General features: G+C 34.1%; 2 protein-coding genes across 5 annotated transcripts; both read right to left on the reverse strand.

Annotated features, from left to right (window-relative positions):
- Window positions 1-469: 469 nt before the first annotated feature.
- On the reverse strand, window positions 470-3,410 carry LOC138933828 (prostaglandin reductase 1). The gene is made up of 4 exons (XM_070296856.1): window positions 3,017-3,410; window positions 2,162-2,456; window positions 1,449-1,719; window positions 470-1,174 (listed from the first exon to the last, which is right to left on the reverse strand). Exons 1-4 carry the CDS (start codon window positions 3,300-3,302, stop codon window positions 833-835), a joined length of 1,194 nt encoding a protein of 397 aa, XP_070152957.1. The 5' UTR covers window positions 3,303-3,410; the 3' UTR covers window positions 470-832.
- Window positions 3,125-16,840, reverse strand: LOC138933827 (HEAT repeat-containing protein 5B). 4 transcript variants are annotated; one of them, XR_011447043.1, is made up of 36 exons: window positions 16,583-16,840; window positions 16,173-16,358; window positions 15,850-16,061; window positions 15,597-15,744; window positions 15,403-15,513; window positions 15,147-15,330; window positions 14,904-15,064; window positions 14,572-14,821; window positions 14,356-14,499; window positions 14,000-14,250; window positions 13,806-13,917; window positions 13,471-13,723; window positions 13,268-13,377; window positions 13,005-13,168; window positions 12,527-12,559; window positions 11,985-12,059; window positions 11,593-11,868; window positions 11,225-11,506; window positions 10,961-11,150; window positions 10,666-10,835; window positions 10,271-10,592; window positions 9,927-10,193; window positions 9,665-9,846; window positions 9,338-9,583; window positions 9,001-9,223; window positions 8,351-8,623; window positions 8,076-8,238; window positions 7,890-8,005; window positions 7,527-7,811; window positions 7,211-7,447; window positions 6,869-7,020; window positions 6,572-6,785; window positions 6,450-6,464; window positions 6,186-6,331; window positions 5,499-6,094; window positions 3,125-3,213 (listed from the first exon to the last, which is right to left on the reverse strand). XR_011447043.1 is itself a non-coding variant. In XM_070296853.1 (35 exons), the coding sequence occupies exons 2-35, from the start codon at window positions 16,299-16,301 to the stop codon at window positions 5,918-5,920; spliced, it is 6,273 nt and encodes a 2,090-aa protein (XP_070152954.1). In that variant the 5' UTR covers window positions 16,302-16,358; window positions 16,583-16,840; the 3' UTR covers window positions 3,629-5,917. The 4 variants fall into 4 exon arrangements, 3 of the variants coding, with proteins under 3 accessions (XP_070152954.1, XP_070152956.1, XP_070152955.1); XM_070296853.1 differs by lacking the exon at window positions 3,125-3,213 and having other exon boundaries at window positions 3,629-6,094; XM_070296855.1 differs by lacking the exons at window positions 3,125-3,213; window positions 12,527-12,559 and having other exon boundaries at window positions 3,629-6,094.
- Between the last annotated feature and the right edge of the window lie 40 nt (window positions 16,841-16,880).

The following is a 16,880-nucleotide window of genomic DNA, read 5'->3' on the forward strand; positions in this document are numbered from 1 at the left end:
TGGGGTTATGTTGACAGATGCCCAAGTTTATTGCATGACGTCTATGATCTATTTATTTTTTATTTCGACCACTACTTACCGCTAAAGCCATCTATAGGAAAACGGCGGAAGCAAAGTTGTACATCTAATATATATAATATACATTTTATATCCAAAGATTACTTATTAATATTTATATAATATAATTGCAATTAAATGCCAGAGTGTCATCATATTATATATTATATTATAAAAAAGTATTATATATATATATATATATATATATATATATATATATATATATATATATATATAATATATTATTTTATTTCAGAAACGAAAAGGAATAAGATATATTTTATAAATTTTATTTCTGATATTTGTCTTTAATTCTTATTTGAGCTTACAAAATGTAAATAAATATATGTTTATTATATATATATACACATATATATATATAATTTCTGAAATATTTTAGTGAATTGATTAAAATAGCCCATCCTGTATACATATTTTTTTCTTTATATTATATATCTTTTTTCTTCAAAAATAAACAATATAGTTATTAATTAATTGAACATTAAAAATAAACTTATAAATTTTTATTTATAACTGCATCATTTATCTTTCGACTCAAGGTCTCGCTGAACACTTACCATAATATAATAATACACACATTACGTCATTTTTAAATGCCATCCAAAACTGTCTTAATCTTAGTGTTAGCGCATGCAGTATCAAGAGTACATGAAAACTCACGAAGAATACAAAATTCATATTTTTCTTAATTTTTTAGAAATATTCAAGGATATACATTTATATAAGACATATGACGATACTCGTAACGTCGATTTTATACGTGGACGATTGCCTTCCCGAAATTCTTGCCGTGTAACATGCCGATAAAAGCATCAAACATATTTTGAAAGCCTGTGGTCACGGTCTCATGATAACGCAGCTTGCCTTCACGGATCAACTGCAGATTATGCTCGATTCCCTCGTTCCAGCGATTTAACCAACGCGAAACGACAAAGCCCTCCATCTTCAATTGATTAAATACCATCATAGGTTGCAGAATAGTGCACTTGGGTAAAGACGAAGCATCCGCATTGTAGGTCGAGATGCTGCCGCATACGGCTATCCGACCGAACGGCCTCATTTGGTATATAATTATGCTAGAGATATCTCCGCCGACCTACAAGCATACAATTTCATCACAAACTTTATTTACGATATCTCTTATATTTTTAGAGAATAAAATCGTATCTTCTTAAATTTCGATTAGACTTCAACAGAGAAAGAGTATCTGATATAAGAAAATTAGAATGTGTTACAAAAAATATAATGCGCTAGTTAAAAAATACATAAAGAGAGAGGAAGCGCATTACATTTTTAAAAAAATTAATCTATGCGCATAACTGACACTAATCGCAAAATGTATTATTTATGATTAGTGTATTGCGACGTACATTATCAAAATAACAATCTATGCCTTGTGGAGCAATTTTGCGTAGAGTTACCGCGACTTGTGCGGTCTTATAATTAATGGCAGCATCAAAACCCAAGTCTTTGAGCCATTTGCATTTCTCGTCGGAGCCGCATAAACCGATAACAGTGAGGCCCAGATTTTTGGCGATCTGACCCACGTGGGAACCGACCGCACCGGCGGCTCCGCTAATGACGATTGTCTCGCCAGATTTTGGCTTGCATATTTCCATCAAACCAAAATATGCTGTGTTACTGTAAAGAATGCAAGTTTACATTTACATTCATAATGTAAATATGTATATATTTTATTATTTAATATTTTTGACAGTTCTTATATATGAGCCTCTGAGAAAAGTCAAACTGATCGACTCTAGTCTCTTCGTCAATTTTTTAATTTTGAAACAGTGAAATTGATCAATTTACAGCTTCTGTGAGAAGTTAATATATCTCTCAATCAATATATTATAATCGAATCTCTATATCAGTATATAAGAATAAATCTGATTTATATAAATTTCAAAGTTTAAATGCAAATTTCAGTTGCAAACGGAGAATGTAATAAGAGTGCTTCCTGTTTTTTTTTCTAATTTTATATCTCATGTCTTTTTCCGTCACGAAAAGATAAGAAAGATACATCTCATTAGAAGACGACGGCGCAGACAAACGCATTAGAAAATGTTTTATATTTCTTTACCCTGGCATTCCCAGCACGCCTAAAGCGAGAGACAGCGGTAAATCGTCAATGTCCGGCAAAATATACGGTGGTTTTATTAAGTTATCATTTTGGTCGATTGTCTTTGGATTGATAATCGTATGAGTTCTCCAGCCAAAATAACCGACAACTCTTTTGCCAACCGGATAATTTGGATTTCTGGATTCCACAATCTTAGCGACTTGACTTCCGATCATCGTGATTCCGACCGGATATTTTTGTACATAGGGTCTCATGTACGGGTCTACGGAAAGATATTCGGCTTCCACAAGATATTCTAAAAAAAAAAGAAAAAGGAAATATGATTCGGTCAATATGGATGATTTATTATTTGATTTCGTTGATATTAAATAACACTAATTAAGATAATATATTAATAATCACAAGAGAATATTAATGCTATCGTGATTTAGTAATTCAATCGTCAATGTTACATTTTATTAAGCAAATATGGAATTATATATTCTTAATAATAATTGTGTTATTTTTCTTTTCTTTTTAGGCACTAAAGATGCTGATTACTCAGTAGTTAATTGTACTATTAATTATGCTGTCTCATTTGTAGTGCCCAACAATAATATCACGAAATCTAAATTATGAATTAACATATGTTTAAATTTAAAACCTGATTCCCTGTTAGTATCTAGATAATTCGTATAATTTATAATTATATAATTATAATTTTTATTACGGAATCATATATATAATTTATTAAGAAATCGCGTATTTGTATGTGTGTGTATGAGATTCTATGCCTATTACAAGGTATTAATCAGTGATGCACACGGTACGATGACACGATGACGATACAATTAAATTGATCCATAAGATGTCTACCTTCATTCTGTAAAGGCGGTAACTCCTCTTCTACCAATTGCAGATCTGTGGGCTTCGGATCGTTCACGAAATGCTTCACTAACACGTATTTTTTCGCTTTCACCATCTCGCCTGATCGCGTCGAATTCTTTCGAATCGGAGAACCCGTCGAATTTAATCTTTTCCCTTGCTGTGAGTCTCTCGTTGTGACTTTGCTCCTATCAGACGTTATATTATGTGAAACGGCGATCACGATAAAGTGATAATCGTTCCTCGACGATAGCACGCGTTGCACTGCTCGAAACATATCTTATACATTTGTTTTTATATTTGAATACATAAACCTTGCATATAAAATATGTATATTTAAATAGGTTCTCCGCTTTAAGGAGAATTTAATTTTTATGACTCACTCAAAACTGTTCGTTGCTTAAGTAACTTGTGCACAATTAAATAGTTATTTGTGTTTATCATCAGAGATACGCCTACAGAGAGTAGACCAATAACAGATGCGATCTACTACTTCAAAAGAATATATGTAGATAAAGTAAAACAAAACAGTAAAAAGAATGAAATATATAATTTATTCTAAATTATAATTGCTGCATATGCATTAAATTAAAAAATGACCGAAATAACAATTAAATAACGAAATAGAAATCACTTATAATAAACTATGACAAAAGTTGCAAAGAGTTTTCATTTACATTTTCAATTCTCTGCAAATTATATAAAAAATATGTATATACATAATCACAAATATTTTTTATAGATACATATGATATATTCTTAATTTTATAAATTTCATTTTCGATATTTATCTTTAAAATATATCTTACACGTTTCTTTTTAAAAATTGATGTACATGTATGCCGCGGGTACACTTGCTAAACGCACATATTTGTTTACAATATCTTATCTTTTTGTATAAGAAATATATATCTCAAAAGGAGAAAAAGTTTTCTTAAATTCACCACCAAGTTTACAACAAAACCGAATACAAATATAAGAAATCAATAAAAAAATATAATTAAATAGATGGATTTTTATTTTCGTAAATTACAGTATAACGCATAATTACCATTATATATAATTATACTATTCGTCAAAGAGGATTCCTGCCGATCGAATAAAACGCAATAATTCATTATACATGAAAGTTTGATGGCTCAAATATGCAATATATATATAAACACGAATGCGGCGCACAATTAAAAGTTGCAAACGCGGTCAATGTATATTCTTAAAATAATCATATAAAAATAGTAGAACATTTATCGAGCACATAATCCTTTCCACGCATTTATAATAATTTGCGCGCATGTCTTATATTTATAATATAGTTTATATGAAAAAATTTATAATATAGTTTATATAAAAAAATTTTATATCAATGATACACCAGATCTAATATGCAATTTTCGAACTTAATTTTACACATACATTGCGAAAGAAGTTTGTTATGCCAAATCTTGAATGGAAAAATAGTTATTGGTGTATGAGTTTACACACACAGACTTTCAAATTATATTTCGTGCTACATACAATTAATTCTTGTTTCATTCTTTCTAATACAATTTAAAGATCAAATATAAAAGAAATTATAATTTTTATACTTTTTAATAATTAATAAAGCATTATGTTTTACTTATTTATGTTTTTTTTTTTTTGCTGCAATGGCTAGTATTATACTATTATTAATTTACAAAAACGCGTTCTTGTCAGAAAAAAATTATTTAAAAAAAAAAAACATGTATTATAAAAGAGCTCTCAAGTATACAGTTCGATATGTCATATCAGACATTTATTCAATCGAGTAGAGATTCCAATTCTACTATCAGTTTTAAGATGAAACAAACATGTGTACAACACTATTACATATATTATGTAAAATTGTTAAATTAAAATGTAACAGGGGTTATCAGTCTTATCTAAAAAAATGTTAGATGTATCCTTGCGAATAAATATACTTATCTACTGTACTTTATGCTGGTCTTTAATCATATTTTTGTTTGTTTTATGGCAAATAGTATTTTCTTAGAGGGACTCAACTATTTATAATTTGTAAATAAGTAATTCTTATCGAATATAATCAGAGCTACATCAAGAGTTTAAAAATAAAACTTCTGAACTACACAGATTAGTACAATTTACATTGAGCACAGAGAATTGTCTATATATATTATTATATTACTTGTAAATTTTGTGCATATCGTATTGTGACATTTACAGTCGTTTAATTTTTATTACCACATCTTCATGAAATGAAATTGTTACTCATTAACGTTCGTAATTCATGGAAGCTATGAGGCGAGAAAATATTAACACCATCATTATTTATATTATCAAATAAATTAATAATTTCTATATATATATATATATGTAAGTATGTGTGTGTATACTAAATTCTACAATATGTACAACTTGAAAATCTAATGTAAAGTTAATCTCTTACACTTGTGGGAAAGCACGATTGAAAAATCAGGAACGTTAATGTACTTACCAATGACTTAGTTATAAACGGATGGTAAAGAGAGAGAATGTATAGTAGAGATAAATATTACTTTATGATAAGATAAATATTACTTTACGATAGAGATTAATTGATCATTTGACGTTAGTTTATCCATCTTCTTTTTAACTATCCCTGACTCTGCTATAATGTTACTAATTTTCCTTTACCTCTAAGTACAGTTGAGTAAGATTCTCTAACACAGCGAGATATCACTTTATAATTATCACGATGCTAACATATTATAAGTAAGTGATTAATTCGATTCATTGCTGATCGATAATTATTGAAGTCAGTCGCGTCTTGATGCAAACATGTTACTATTACGACAGAATTGTTAATATACTTACATTAGTATCTTTCACATGATTCTAATAAATTATCCTTGTTTTGTAACAGATTATTTCTTTCTAATTGAAATTAGAGAAATCGGTTTTTAATTTTATTGATGGCGCGGATATCTTAATCTGTGGTTTCACAGAATCGACTAATCGAGTATGTCGCTGCGCCTGTTGATGGCTAGTTCTTACAGCATTCTCCAATTTAGTCTTCAGCTCGATAGACTGTGACATTAATGTCTTAAATTCCTAATGGTATAAATAACAATTATTGTATAATATTATATACTCATATATTGTGTATGTGTATTTGGGATTCGAAAATATTTTCGAAATATACCTGTGGATATTTCGGTCCAATCTTATTGAGCCATTGAAAACTCTGTTGATGAAGACTCGCTTGATATTTAGTAGCGCGTTGAAGCTCATCTCCTTCCAGCAAATAGTTGATTAAAATTGGCACAAGCAGAGTCAGCATTTGAATACCTAATAATTTTAATTTTAAAACGTCAGTTTTAAGTTCATTCATATCATGCGTTAAGATAAATAAAGTTAATTAAAACATCTGAAAATTAGATTACGAAGATCTCTACTTTCCACACACCTTGCAATAGATCTCCTGAATAGCGTGTAACACATTTTACATTAACATTTTATTGCACAAGCTAATCGCAAGATATAATTTCGTAATGTAAATGTTTCTTATAAATTCCAACAGTAACTTACGATTAGAAAGATCGGCGAGTCCTATGAGAGCTTCCACCGTACTGATGCATTCCAATGTGAAAGTTAATTCCATATCGTTCGCAACCTGTTTGCTCTTATCGCTATACAAGTATTCCACCAGTCGTGGTGCGAGCGCGTGAATGTATGGAGTACTTATATTACGTTCCGGATGTAGAAATATCGTTCTTAACGTTTGCACGCATTTCAATCTCACCTGGTGTAATATTATTTCGATTATTTGCGATAATTATTAATAATATATTCTTTGATGTCTGTCGATTTCACATCTACACTCACGGTCATATTTTCAGACTGGAACGCGTGTCGGAAGTGATTGATGCACGGGAATTGCAGATTTGGAGCGCTTACTACTTCTGGTGACGCGTGAAGCACGAATACCGCGATACCCAGCATCATAGCTACTTCATCCATCTTCGTTTCATCATTGCCTATGCAAATAAAATTAGGAATTTGATATACATTAATCTTCAATTAGACTATAATAAATATCGGACTTTGATATTTCGATACAAAAAATATAATATATATGTATTTCATTTTGATTCCTTTTATAAATAAGAACGTCTAATATATATAGTTCATATTTTTTCTTTAATAAAAAGTGGAATCATGACATGCCTGTCTTGGCCAGATCGATAATCTTGGCAAGTGCGCTTTGCAGTAACCCGGTCCATTGCTCCTGACTTCTGTGATCTCGGGCATACTTGTTACTGATAAGACATTTAACACAGTGTAACGCAGCATGAACCGGTGCTTCCGCACCGGGTTTGCTGTTTTCGTTGTCCGTACGTATCGCAGTTTCCCGTATCACGCCAGTCGCTAAATACAGCAATGTCGGAAGAATCGCTACTGCGCCTACAGAAGACATAGTGAGAACACAGAATGAATCACGCGTATATAGAAAAAAAACAACCACTTAAAATAGGGAGAATACCTTGCGGAGAACATAAGATGGGAAGAGATTCCATTATATTGAGAGACAACGAGATCAGCTTGCCGCTTTCCTCGGACGGTACATATCCCTTCTGAGACAGGATGGCAGTAGCACCGCCCGGATTCGGATTCAACGCCGGAATCTGCCGTACCAAAAGGCACAGGCATACTTCCAGGATGGCGAACACTAATGATTTGCCCGGTATGAGTTCGCCACTTTCCTTTCCTTCGCCTAGCAAATCCACTTCCGACATTTCGTTGTTTTCTTCATTCGCCGATGTAGTATCTATTATATAAAAAAGATATATGTAGAGACAATTTGCATACATATATACTTATGGAAACAATTTCAGATTTCACATACCTCTGAGCTTTAATTTTTTCCTCGCAGCCAAATCTTCTTGCGCTGCTTTCATCACTTGTTTCAGCACCTCCATTACTATCATTTGGATCACATAGCTCTCCCGCGTTAAAAGCAACCTTTGAAATAACATATTGATATTACGCGATAAAGAAAGAGCCTATTATAGACTTAATATTATGCACACACCTATGAAGAACATTGCACAATTCAATGGGTAATGAACAGTCCGCGATAAAGACTTTACGTGCCCATGTTGAATCGAGTAGCGTATATAGAGCATTTAAGCATGTCTCTATATTTTGCGAAGATTCAGAAGAGCGAGGACTGCACAAAGCTTCCATACATATACCTAAAAATAACAATTTAAATAATTGTTAAAGCGTATTTCACTCCTATTAAAATTACAATCATATACAATAAATGATAACATAAGCATTATATTTTACATATTGTACATTTACCAAATAATAAGTGGAAGCGTTCAACATTCATGTTAGTTTTAGAGGCGGTGGCCTCATCATTGTTGTTATTATTGTTATGATTGTTATTGTTGGCGGCATTTGCCGTTGCTTTTTCTTGGTTACTGTCACCCATTTCGAATCCTCTCGCATTAAGCCAGAGAGTTGCAGCGTGAAGAATTGGCGCCCATGACTCCACATAATGAGGACGCGCGGATTCCATAGTATCCGTCGTGTAAAAGGCACCACCATCGTGTGGTAATTGACTGGAGAATTCTAGGCGAATATCATAAAAAATTATATAGTTTGATTGTCCAAATAATATCAATCCAAAACATGTGCAAATGAAAAAATGCAGAATAAAAAAATCAAAAAGATTAATACTTTGCCTAAAATAATGGAAAAAATGTATCTCGATCAAATATATGTTTATCAGATTAATATTAATTTACATATAAAAATTTATATAAATTTATATATGTTATTATAATATATATTAATATAATGTGTATGTGTGTATATAAAAAGTATATATATAAAGGATATGTGTTTGATTGAAATAAAAATTTTGTTTATCATTATTCAGGATACTAATATTGACATTTATGGTATATATGATTTTTGTAATTATATTTTATTATATCGAATTATACCTGGCGGTAAAGACAGCAACGCGTGATCCCGCAGTGCAGATAGCCAATGTTGACTCAGACTTAAAAGCTCTGGTTGGACGAGGCTCAGTAGACTTTCACTCTGAAACTCGAATTCTCCGAAATCTTCCTCGTTGGTCCCTTCGTCGGATTGATTCGCGTTATGATTAGCGGTATTTTTGCTGTTCAGCGCAGATCCATCCCTTATCATTGCGACTACATACACCTGGTAATAAAATAAAAAACAATCGGATCCAATCTCTCCTTTCTCTCAAATATATTTGACTTTTATTTATACCTTATCTTTATATCAAATGCGTAATTATAATTTGATATCTACCTCTGCCCACGCTTTTAAGATCGCCAATCTCTCCAGCGTTGACAAGCTCTCGTTGTAAAGTTGCGGTCGAGTGTTACCCTCTCGCAATTTCTCCAGAGACGACACGAGCAACTGATGGACCCTTCGCAAATCATTGAGATCTCTGGCGACGCCGCTGCCGATCCATGCACTGCAAGCCTCGCAGGCTGCGGCAGTAACATGCGACGGTGTTTCCGCGGAAAACGCCGGTCTTAAAGCAGCTCCAACCTTCAAATTAATATCTAATATAATAACTGTCAAATATAGTTTCAAGAAATAGATTGATACATGAATTTAAAAAAAACTCACCTGTGCCTGAAACTGCTCGAGTAATAAGTGCCCGGGAAACTCCGGTTCGGGAACTTTAGCGAATTTGTCGATGATTTCTTGCAGGGTTTTCAGACCTTCGAGTCGTAACGGATCACAATCACTTGTTGCAGCCATGAATGCCATGCGCACTAGATCTGACAGGTGTAGCACCAGAAAATCTCCTAAAAAAAAAAACGTTAACGACAATAAGTATCAAAAATTTCTAAAGAAACGGCAATGTGTTGTAATTCATCAATCATACCTTTTCCCTTAGATAGTTGCATTTCTTTGGCCAAAGCGAGATCAAAGTGTGCCTGTTTGTTGTTCACACAGGCCGCGACGATGCGTCTGACACATTGTGCCGCGAAGACTCTGGTCGGCCATCTCGGTGTAATGGACGGCCGCTGTTTGGTGGATTCGTCGGCGTGAAACTCTGCCTGATCGTCGTCGCCCTCTGCGTCGGCTGACTCATTGTCAGCGACGCTGTCATTCGCATTCGCCGCGTTACCTTCTTCGACTGTACTCGATTCTGCGCAACAAAACAAAGTATCGCATGAAAGAAATGTTTCATCGATGATTGGATCGAAGGAACTTGACTTGAATTACCTGAAGCTATCGTGAGAACATCTTTGCATAACGACAACCACTGAGACAGATTATCGGCCGCTAGTATCTGCAACATGCTCGTCAAAGTATCATGAATGTCTTTGATTAGTTTATTGTCAGTTTCTGTATCCAGCATACTGAACAGCACGCCCGGTAACCCAGTCTCAGTGATGATTAGACCCTCCACCATGTTAGTGTCTCTGCTTTCGTTAGCCAGCGTCATTGCGTGCTCGCACACTTCCTTTGCTTCGCGCTGAGCAAGCTGTCGAAGGCATGATATCGCAGCTTTACGTAAAAGTAAATGATTACTCGATAGAGTACGCTAGAAAAAGAAAAAGTTTCTGTAATAAACACATTTTGTAATAAACATCTTTAAATGTTTAAAAAAACCTTACGCATAATGTAGGAACGAGGGAAGACAGATTGACGTGTCTGGGTGCGAAGAGATGCAACTGTTGAAGGCAGCCGGTTGCCTCAGCTTGAACGAGCGGGTCCTGATGATCTTGCATGATGGCGCATGCACATAAAAATGACGACCGCGCCATGCAAATCGTTGACGTGTTGCCTGTGAAAAATAATTGCTCAATAAATTATCATTCTTCAGAGTTCTCAGAACCATTTATTCCATCTAATCATGCATATAATTACTTACATATAATAATAATTAAATATATTGTATACAATATCTACCTTGTAATTCTGGTCCTATCGTCGTTATAAGTGCTGATAAAACCTTTCCGATGCATTGATGCACATCGATATAAGAATGAGGAACATTAAGAAGAAGAGTCAGTGCCAAGGATAAGGTAGGCTCAACATAACCCCTGAACATTGGTCCACCGGAATCAGCTATCAGAGATAGAGCGTGCAGTGCCCAAACCTGGAGAAAAGAAAATTTATTATTATCTGTTAAAATAAAAAGAAGCTAAACAATGATATAGGATGATGTCTTACTTGTACTACAGGAGACGAGTTATCCTGAGCGAGTGCGAGCAAAATGCTGACGCTAGTGTTGAGATGTTGGCTAGAACCCATACCACCGACATACTTGTGGAGGCAGCCTAACGCCAACGAATGGCCGGTTCTGCTGGCAACGTCGCGGGCCGATTTCAGACGATCAAAACTCGTCTGCGCCAATTCAGCGGTAAATTTGGGATCGGAGATCACTTGAGCCATTCGGCCGACTGCCTCTCCCGCCGCCCATCGTAAAATAGGATTGCCACTGACTAGTGTACTCTAAAACGTTGTAGAGAGTATTGTATATTTTCATATTCAATCAACAAAATAAATCATCATTTCATGTAATAACAACATTGTCTTACAATGATAAGATTAGTGGCAGATTTCTTGACGTCCTCTTGTCCGAAACCTGTCTTCGCTTCGTTGAGACCTTTCAAGCCGCTCAACACAGCCGTGAACACGTTCATTTGTATCGCCTCCTGTCTTCCGGACTTAGTGTGTTTTATGCACTCGCTGAAGTGATCAAGCATCTGCAATCTATGTTTGTTTGCCACGCGCGGGAATATCTGGCCGAATAACGCGACCGATAAATCAATCACTCCTACGCCCAATGGTAAAGGACCAGGTATTATTTCGATCTGTAAATATCATATGTCATAAATTTATATTACACTTGTATTCTTCCATTTACATTATATCTCAGCAAGATGGATTTAAATTTATTTGTATATATAATATACTTATTTAAACTTACACGTGGCATTGGTCTATAAAGGCAGCATGTATTATGTTCCAATGCTCCAGATCCTGCAGCACTATTTGGCTGAAGCTGAAAAAAAGATCAGTGACTGTGATAAAGTATTAATTTTAAAGCATAATTGTAATGAAAACTGAAGCTGCATCTTGTAATCTAAAGAAATATGAAATAAATAATCCTGATAAATATGCATCCTTTACTAAAATAAATAAGATATAAATTATTTTAAGCCAAATATGATGTAATGAATATTATGTGCATCAAATATTTAATGTTTCCAAAGTCTAAAACATAAGCAAAATAAAATATTGCTATTCTGTAATATTAAGTACTATACAAATATAACCAGAATGATATTATAATAATAATAATATAAAAAATAGGCAGTACATAAAAAATTAATTAATTTTTATATATATATAAAATAGTTTTATATAAACTTTATATGGATATAAATATTGGTAAAGCAGAGAGAACATTGTAACACAGTTACATTATAACTGAAACAAAAGACACACTTTGCAAAACACCTTACTCACATGCTCCAAATCTGCCCTTCTATTTGGTTCCATCTAAACACGAACGAAAGTATTTATAATTTAATGCCAAATTTATATTCCATAAAAACTTAAATTGCAAGTATATTTGTTTATTCTTCGTATCTGAAATTGACTACATGTGGTATAAAATGTAAAACGTCCATTAATGAATAAAATTTGAATTAAATAGATATAAACGTGATATATAAGATAACATGTAATGTATAAAAGGGAGTTTTTTTACATTTTCTGTGTTATTCAATCACACAGATTCTCTGTTAGTAAATGTTAGAATACGTAGAAAAAATTTTAATTAAAGCAACGATATTTTCACAAAGATTTTTCAGTTCTCAAAGAGAACTAGATCTAGATTAAGAAAGCAACACACTCAACAAAGTATCGGACACGAAAATTTTATGCTTTTTTTATAGTAGCAGAAATTATACCGAAATTATACAAAAAATGGAAATCCACTCACTTGATCTTCTATCGTACGATGATCAGTCTCTTGCAGCCATGTACCGAGAATCACAGAATCGTTAGCGTGACAAACTACACGTAATAAAGAAGTAGTGGTATTTGCAGGATTGTCTATAAGTGTGAATTCTGACACCAACATCCTTAGAAGATGCGTGTAGGAACCTAAATTACAATATCAGATAATAATGCAGACAAATAAAAAAATGGAAGAGATTAATGCAAATTGATTTCAAATCATCTCACACAGAGAATTAATTTTACCTTCGAACGTTTGCGGCGGTAGCAGCAATAACGTTTCATATAAACGCAAACGAACCATAGCCACAGGAGCTTTCAATTGTTGGCCATAATTCTTCAAAACGGGTGACAAACTGAAAAAAAGAGTGTGTATGTATAGAGAGAATTTCTGTATTCCAAATATTTTCTGTATCGTATGTTACATCTAAAAATATTAATATTCGTACTTTGTCAGCATCGCCAGAGCGGATTCGATCGGCGTTAGTAATCGTCGTGTAATATCATCATTCAGAAGTTCTGGACAGTGTAACAGAAAGCTATACATGGCAGACAGCGCGCCGGCACGTCCTTCCAGAGTCACTTGCCATGTGAAGGCATCGCCACGCGCTTTCTCGCTTTCGAGTTCCTTATTCGAGCGAGGGAAAGAATTTCTCCATAGGAGTAACATTCTTGGCAATAAGCCCTTCACCACTGCCGTACCTGTGTATTCGTATAAATTATATGTACAGATCGCATACATATATTTATAGTTTATACTTGATATAAGATTCATTTATATTACCTAGAGTCATTATCGCTCCTATCAAGAGCCATCCCGCGTGCGTGCGATTTAAAGATAAACGACTGTTTTGACTGGCGCTTCTTAGAAGTTCTTCCGCCGTATTGAAAATTATCTGGGATATATCACAGAAATAAATTAATCTCGCATTATATATAGATACGATCAATAATAAATAATAAGAGCTTTTATTATACCTTTCCCTTAGTGTGGGGAACACCCAAGGGTGATAGTCGAACACTTCCCAGCACAGCAGCGAGAGCGCTACTATAACCGGCTATAGCTTCTGGTGAGCTACGCATATTTTCAATCCCGTCGACACATCGGTCGATTAACGGCGTTATTTGACTCGGTACTGCGACGCATATACATCGTAAACACCAAGAAGCTGCCAGTCTAGCGGCTTGACACGGATGTACCAGAACGGCCATTATAGTATCGATCAGATCTGATAAGCGATACATTAAATTATAATTAAATATCTCTCTGTTCAGAAAGATTACTCTCATATTGAAGAAACAAAAAAATATGTTTCAAATATGCAAGTACTTACTTAGAGATTGATCGGATAACAAATTCGTGGCTGTGGTACCTAATCCCAGTATTAAACAACCCATTTCTTGTAATGCACACACCAACAAATGCTGGCTGAATAACGTCTCTTGATTGCAATCCTTAGCGTTTTCCGGACTAAAATCTGCAAAGCCATGTTTGTTGAAATTATATACGGTTGCATTATCGCGTAAATCGTAAAACATCATATTATTACCGATGGAATTCATTTGCTTCAGAATAATATGCGCTATTTCCTTACAAGCGGCAGCCTGAGCGCCTTCACTCAACAGTTTGCCGATAGTACCGCGTAATATAAAATTGACGCATTTGCGCGAGTATACCGCCTCAACATGCGAGCTAGCGGCTTTCGGATTTGTGACCAGGTCTAAAACATGCGCGATTAGCGCGCCGATATTGCGTTCCAGCCAAGTGCCACCCAGCATTTGAACAAATATCACATACGCCTGCGAATATATAAGCGTTAAATAAATCTTTGAGGTTTTCATTCTAAAAAAAAAAATTATTTAAATGTACATAATCACTTACATGTGTCACTCCAACTCGCACTTCTCTGTTTATGCTGGAGCTTCCTTTTATTATCTCGCCCGTTCCTTTCAAAAAACCCACGCCACCTCTCAAAAATCCGGACATCAGGATATTTAATACTTCTTCAAGCGACGTTTGTCTAACGCCTTTATTGTGTGTGACTATGAAATATATGTAATATATATGTTAGAAGAAATAATAGACATATATTTTTACAATATATTTTCACTATAATTTATATACCTGTAGGATTTTTTATCTTGGGCGAAGAAAGTTGTGTCATCGCCACCAAGGTGCCCAATAGTTTAGCGACAGAACATCTCACTTCGTAATTCGAGCCTTCAAATGCTCGAAAACATAATGTCGCAACACTTTCAATTTCCGTCGTATATAAAAACGAAGCGTGATTCAACATTTCCAACAAACACTACATAAAAAGAGATTATTATAATTATACAGAAAATATAATCGCGATATTTTTTTCATAAATATAAAATACCTTGGCAGCAGCACATCTTACTGCCATCACTCTGTCGGTTAAATAATGCCTAGAAACTTTATATATTTCCTTATGCACATTAGTAATTGCTGATCCCATCCCAGCACACACCTAATTATAATACAAATATAAAATAAATTATAAATATTTCAGTTTAAACAGTTTAACAAATTGTACATGAAATTGTTTATCACCTTTTCCAATGTGTACATAATCTCTATCCGCATTTGCGACTCAGCAGAACGCAAAGACTTTATAAGGATCTGCACAGTTTCCTCATACGATCTGCCCATCATTCTTCCCAGTTTTTCATACATGCATCCCACACAGCAAATAGCAGCTCTGAGAAAACATACATTTTTCATATAATGTATATTTATATATTGCAGAAATATTCCATTGTAGAATATTAATTATTAATGAAATCAATTAATAATGATAAATTACAATTTTGTGGGCAAAAAGCTTGGTGAATCGTCTTTATTTCTCAAGATGTCATTGCATTTGTTGACAGTGTCAAAGAGCAAAAATGTATCGCCAACACTAAATAGAGTAGCAAGACATCTTGCTATGAGACGTCGCGTGGGTGGACCGGGAGCTCCTTGCATATGTCTGGTCAATTGCTCCACTAACTTTTGCTGACATCCTTTAATATCATTCTGTGCAAGTAACATTTTTATCACAATAAAATTTTATTATAAACAAAACATTGTATCTTTTTCAGTCACAGATTTTGTAGTAATACAAATGTCAAACTTTTATATAGATACCTTTTGAGCAGCAACCAGAACTTTATCCAGGAAGCGCAACCACTCGAAAATGAAAACCGGCCGCTTAGCCTCCGGGATTTGATTAAGCGCATCCTCATTGAGAGTCAAACTATGACTCAACTCCATCATTGTTTTAAGTAGACACACAAATACACAAGTTGTTCTCAAATATCACTCACTCTCTTCCTGCAATGTAATGATATAAAAACCTCTCTCGCTTAAAAATTAGCGCCTAATAACACAAAAATTGAGCAGATTTCAAGATAATTAACAGCGCAATTAGTATTGAGGTCAGTTCAATCATTTTTATTATTTCATTTTTATATTTCGAAATCAACAAACATACACTGGTGCAAGGTGACAAAAAAAAGCGATAAGATATTATTGGAAAATTCGACATGTATACACACCGCAGAGAACTGGATCTTATCGTTCAGTGGGCAGAGACATTTTTATCGCACACCGTGTATTCTTCGCATAGGATGATACTTCATCGCACTTTTGTAAAACTGGACGATTAAACACACGTTTGCAAAAATTCTCGCCTGACAAGATGATGCTTCACGATACTGCTGATGACAACATTATCTGGCGTGTATCGCTCGTGAATATGAATTATTACGATGCGAACGACAAACTCGGTTTCTTCCATACACAGATACAGATGACAAATTGTAACGTAAGGTTGGGATAAATTATATTAGACTG

Source organism: Polyergus mexicanus, unplaced genomic scaffold, assembly GCF_030449975.1.
Source record: "Polyergus mexicanus isolate NDT 795.1 unplaced genomic scaffold, iyPolMexi1.0 SCAF_6, whole genome shotgun sequence".
Classification (NCBI taxonomy): Eukaryota; Metazoa; Arthropoda; class Insecta; order Hymenoptera; family Formicidae; genus Polyergus; species Polyergus mexicanus.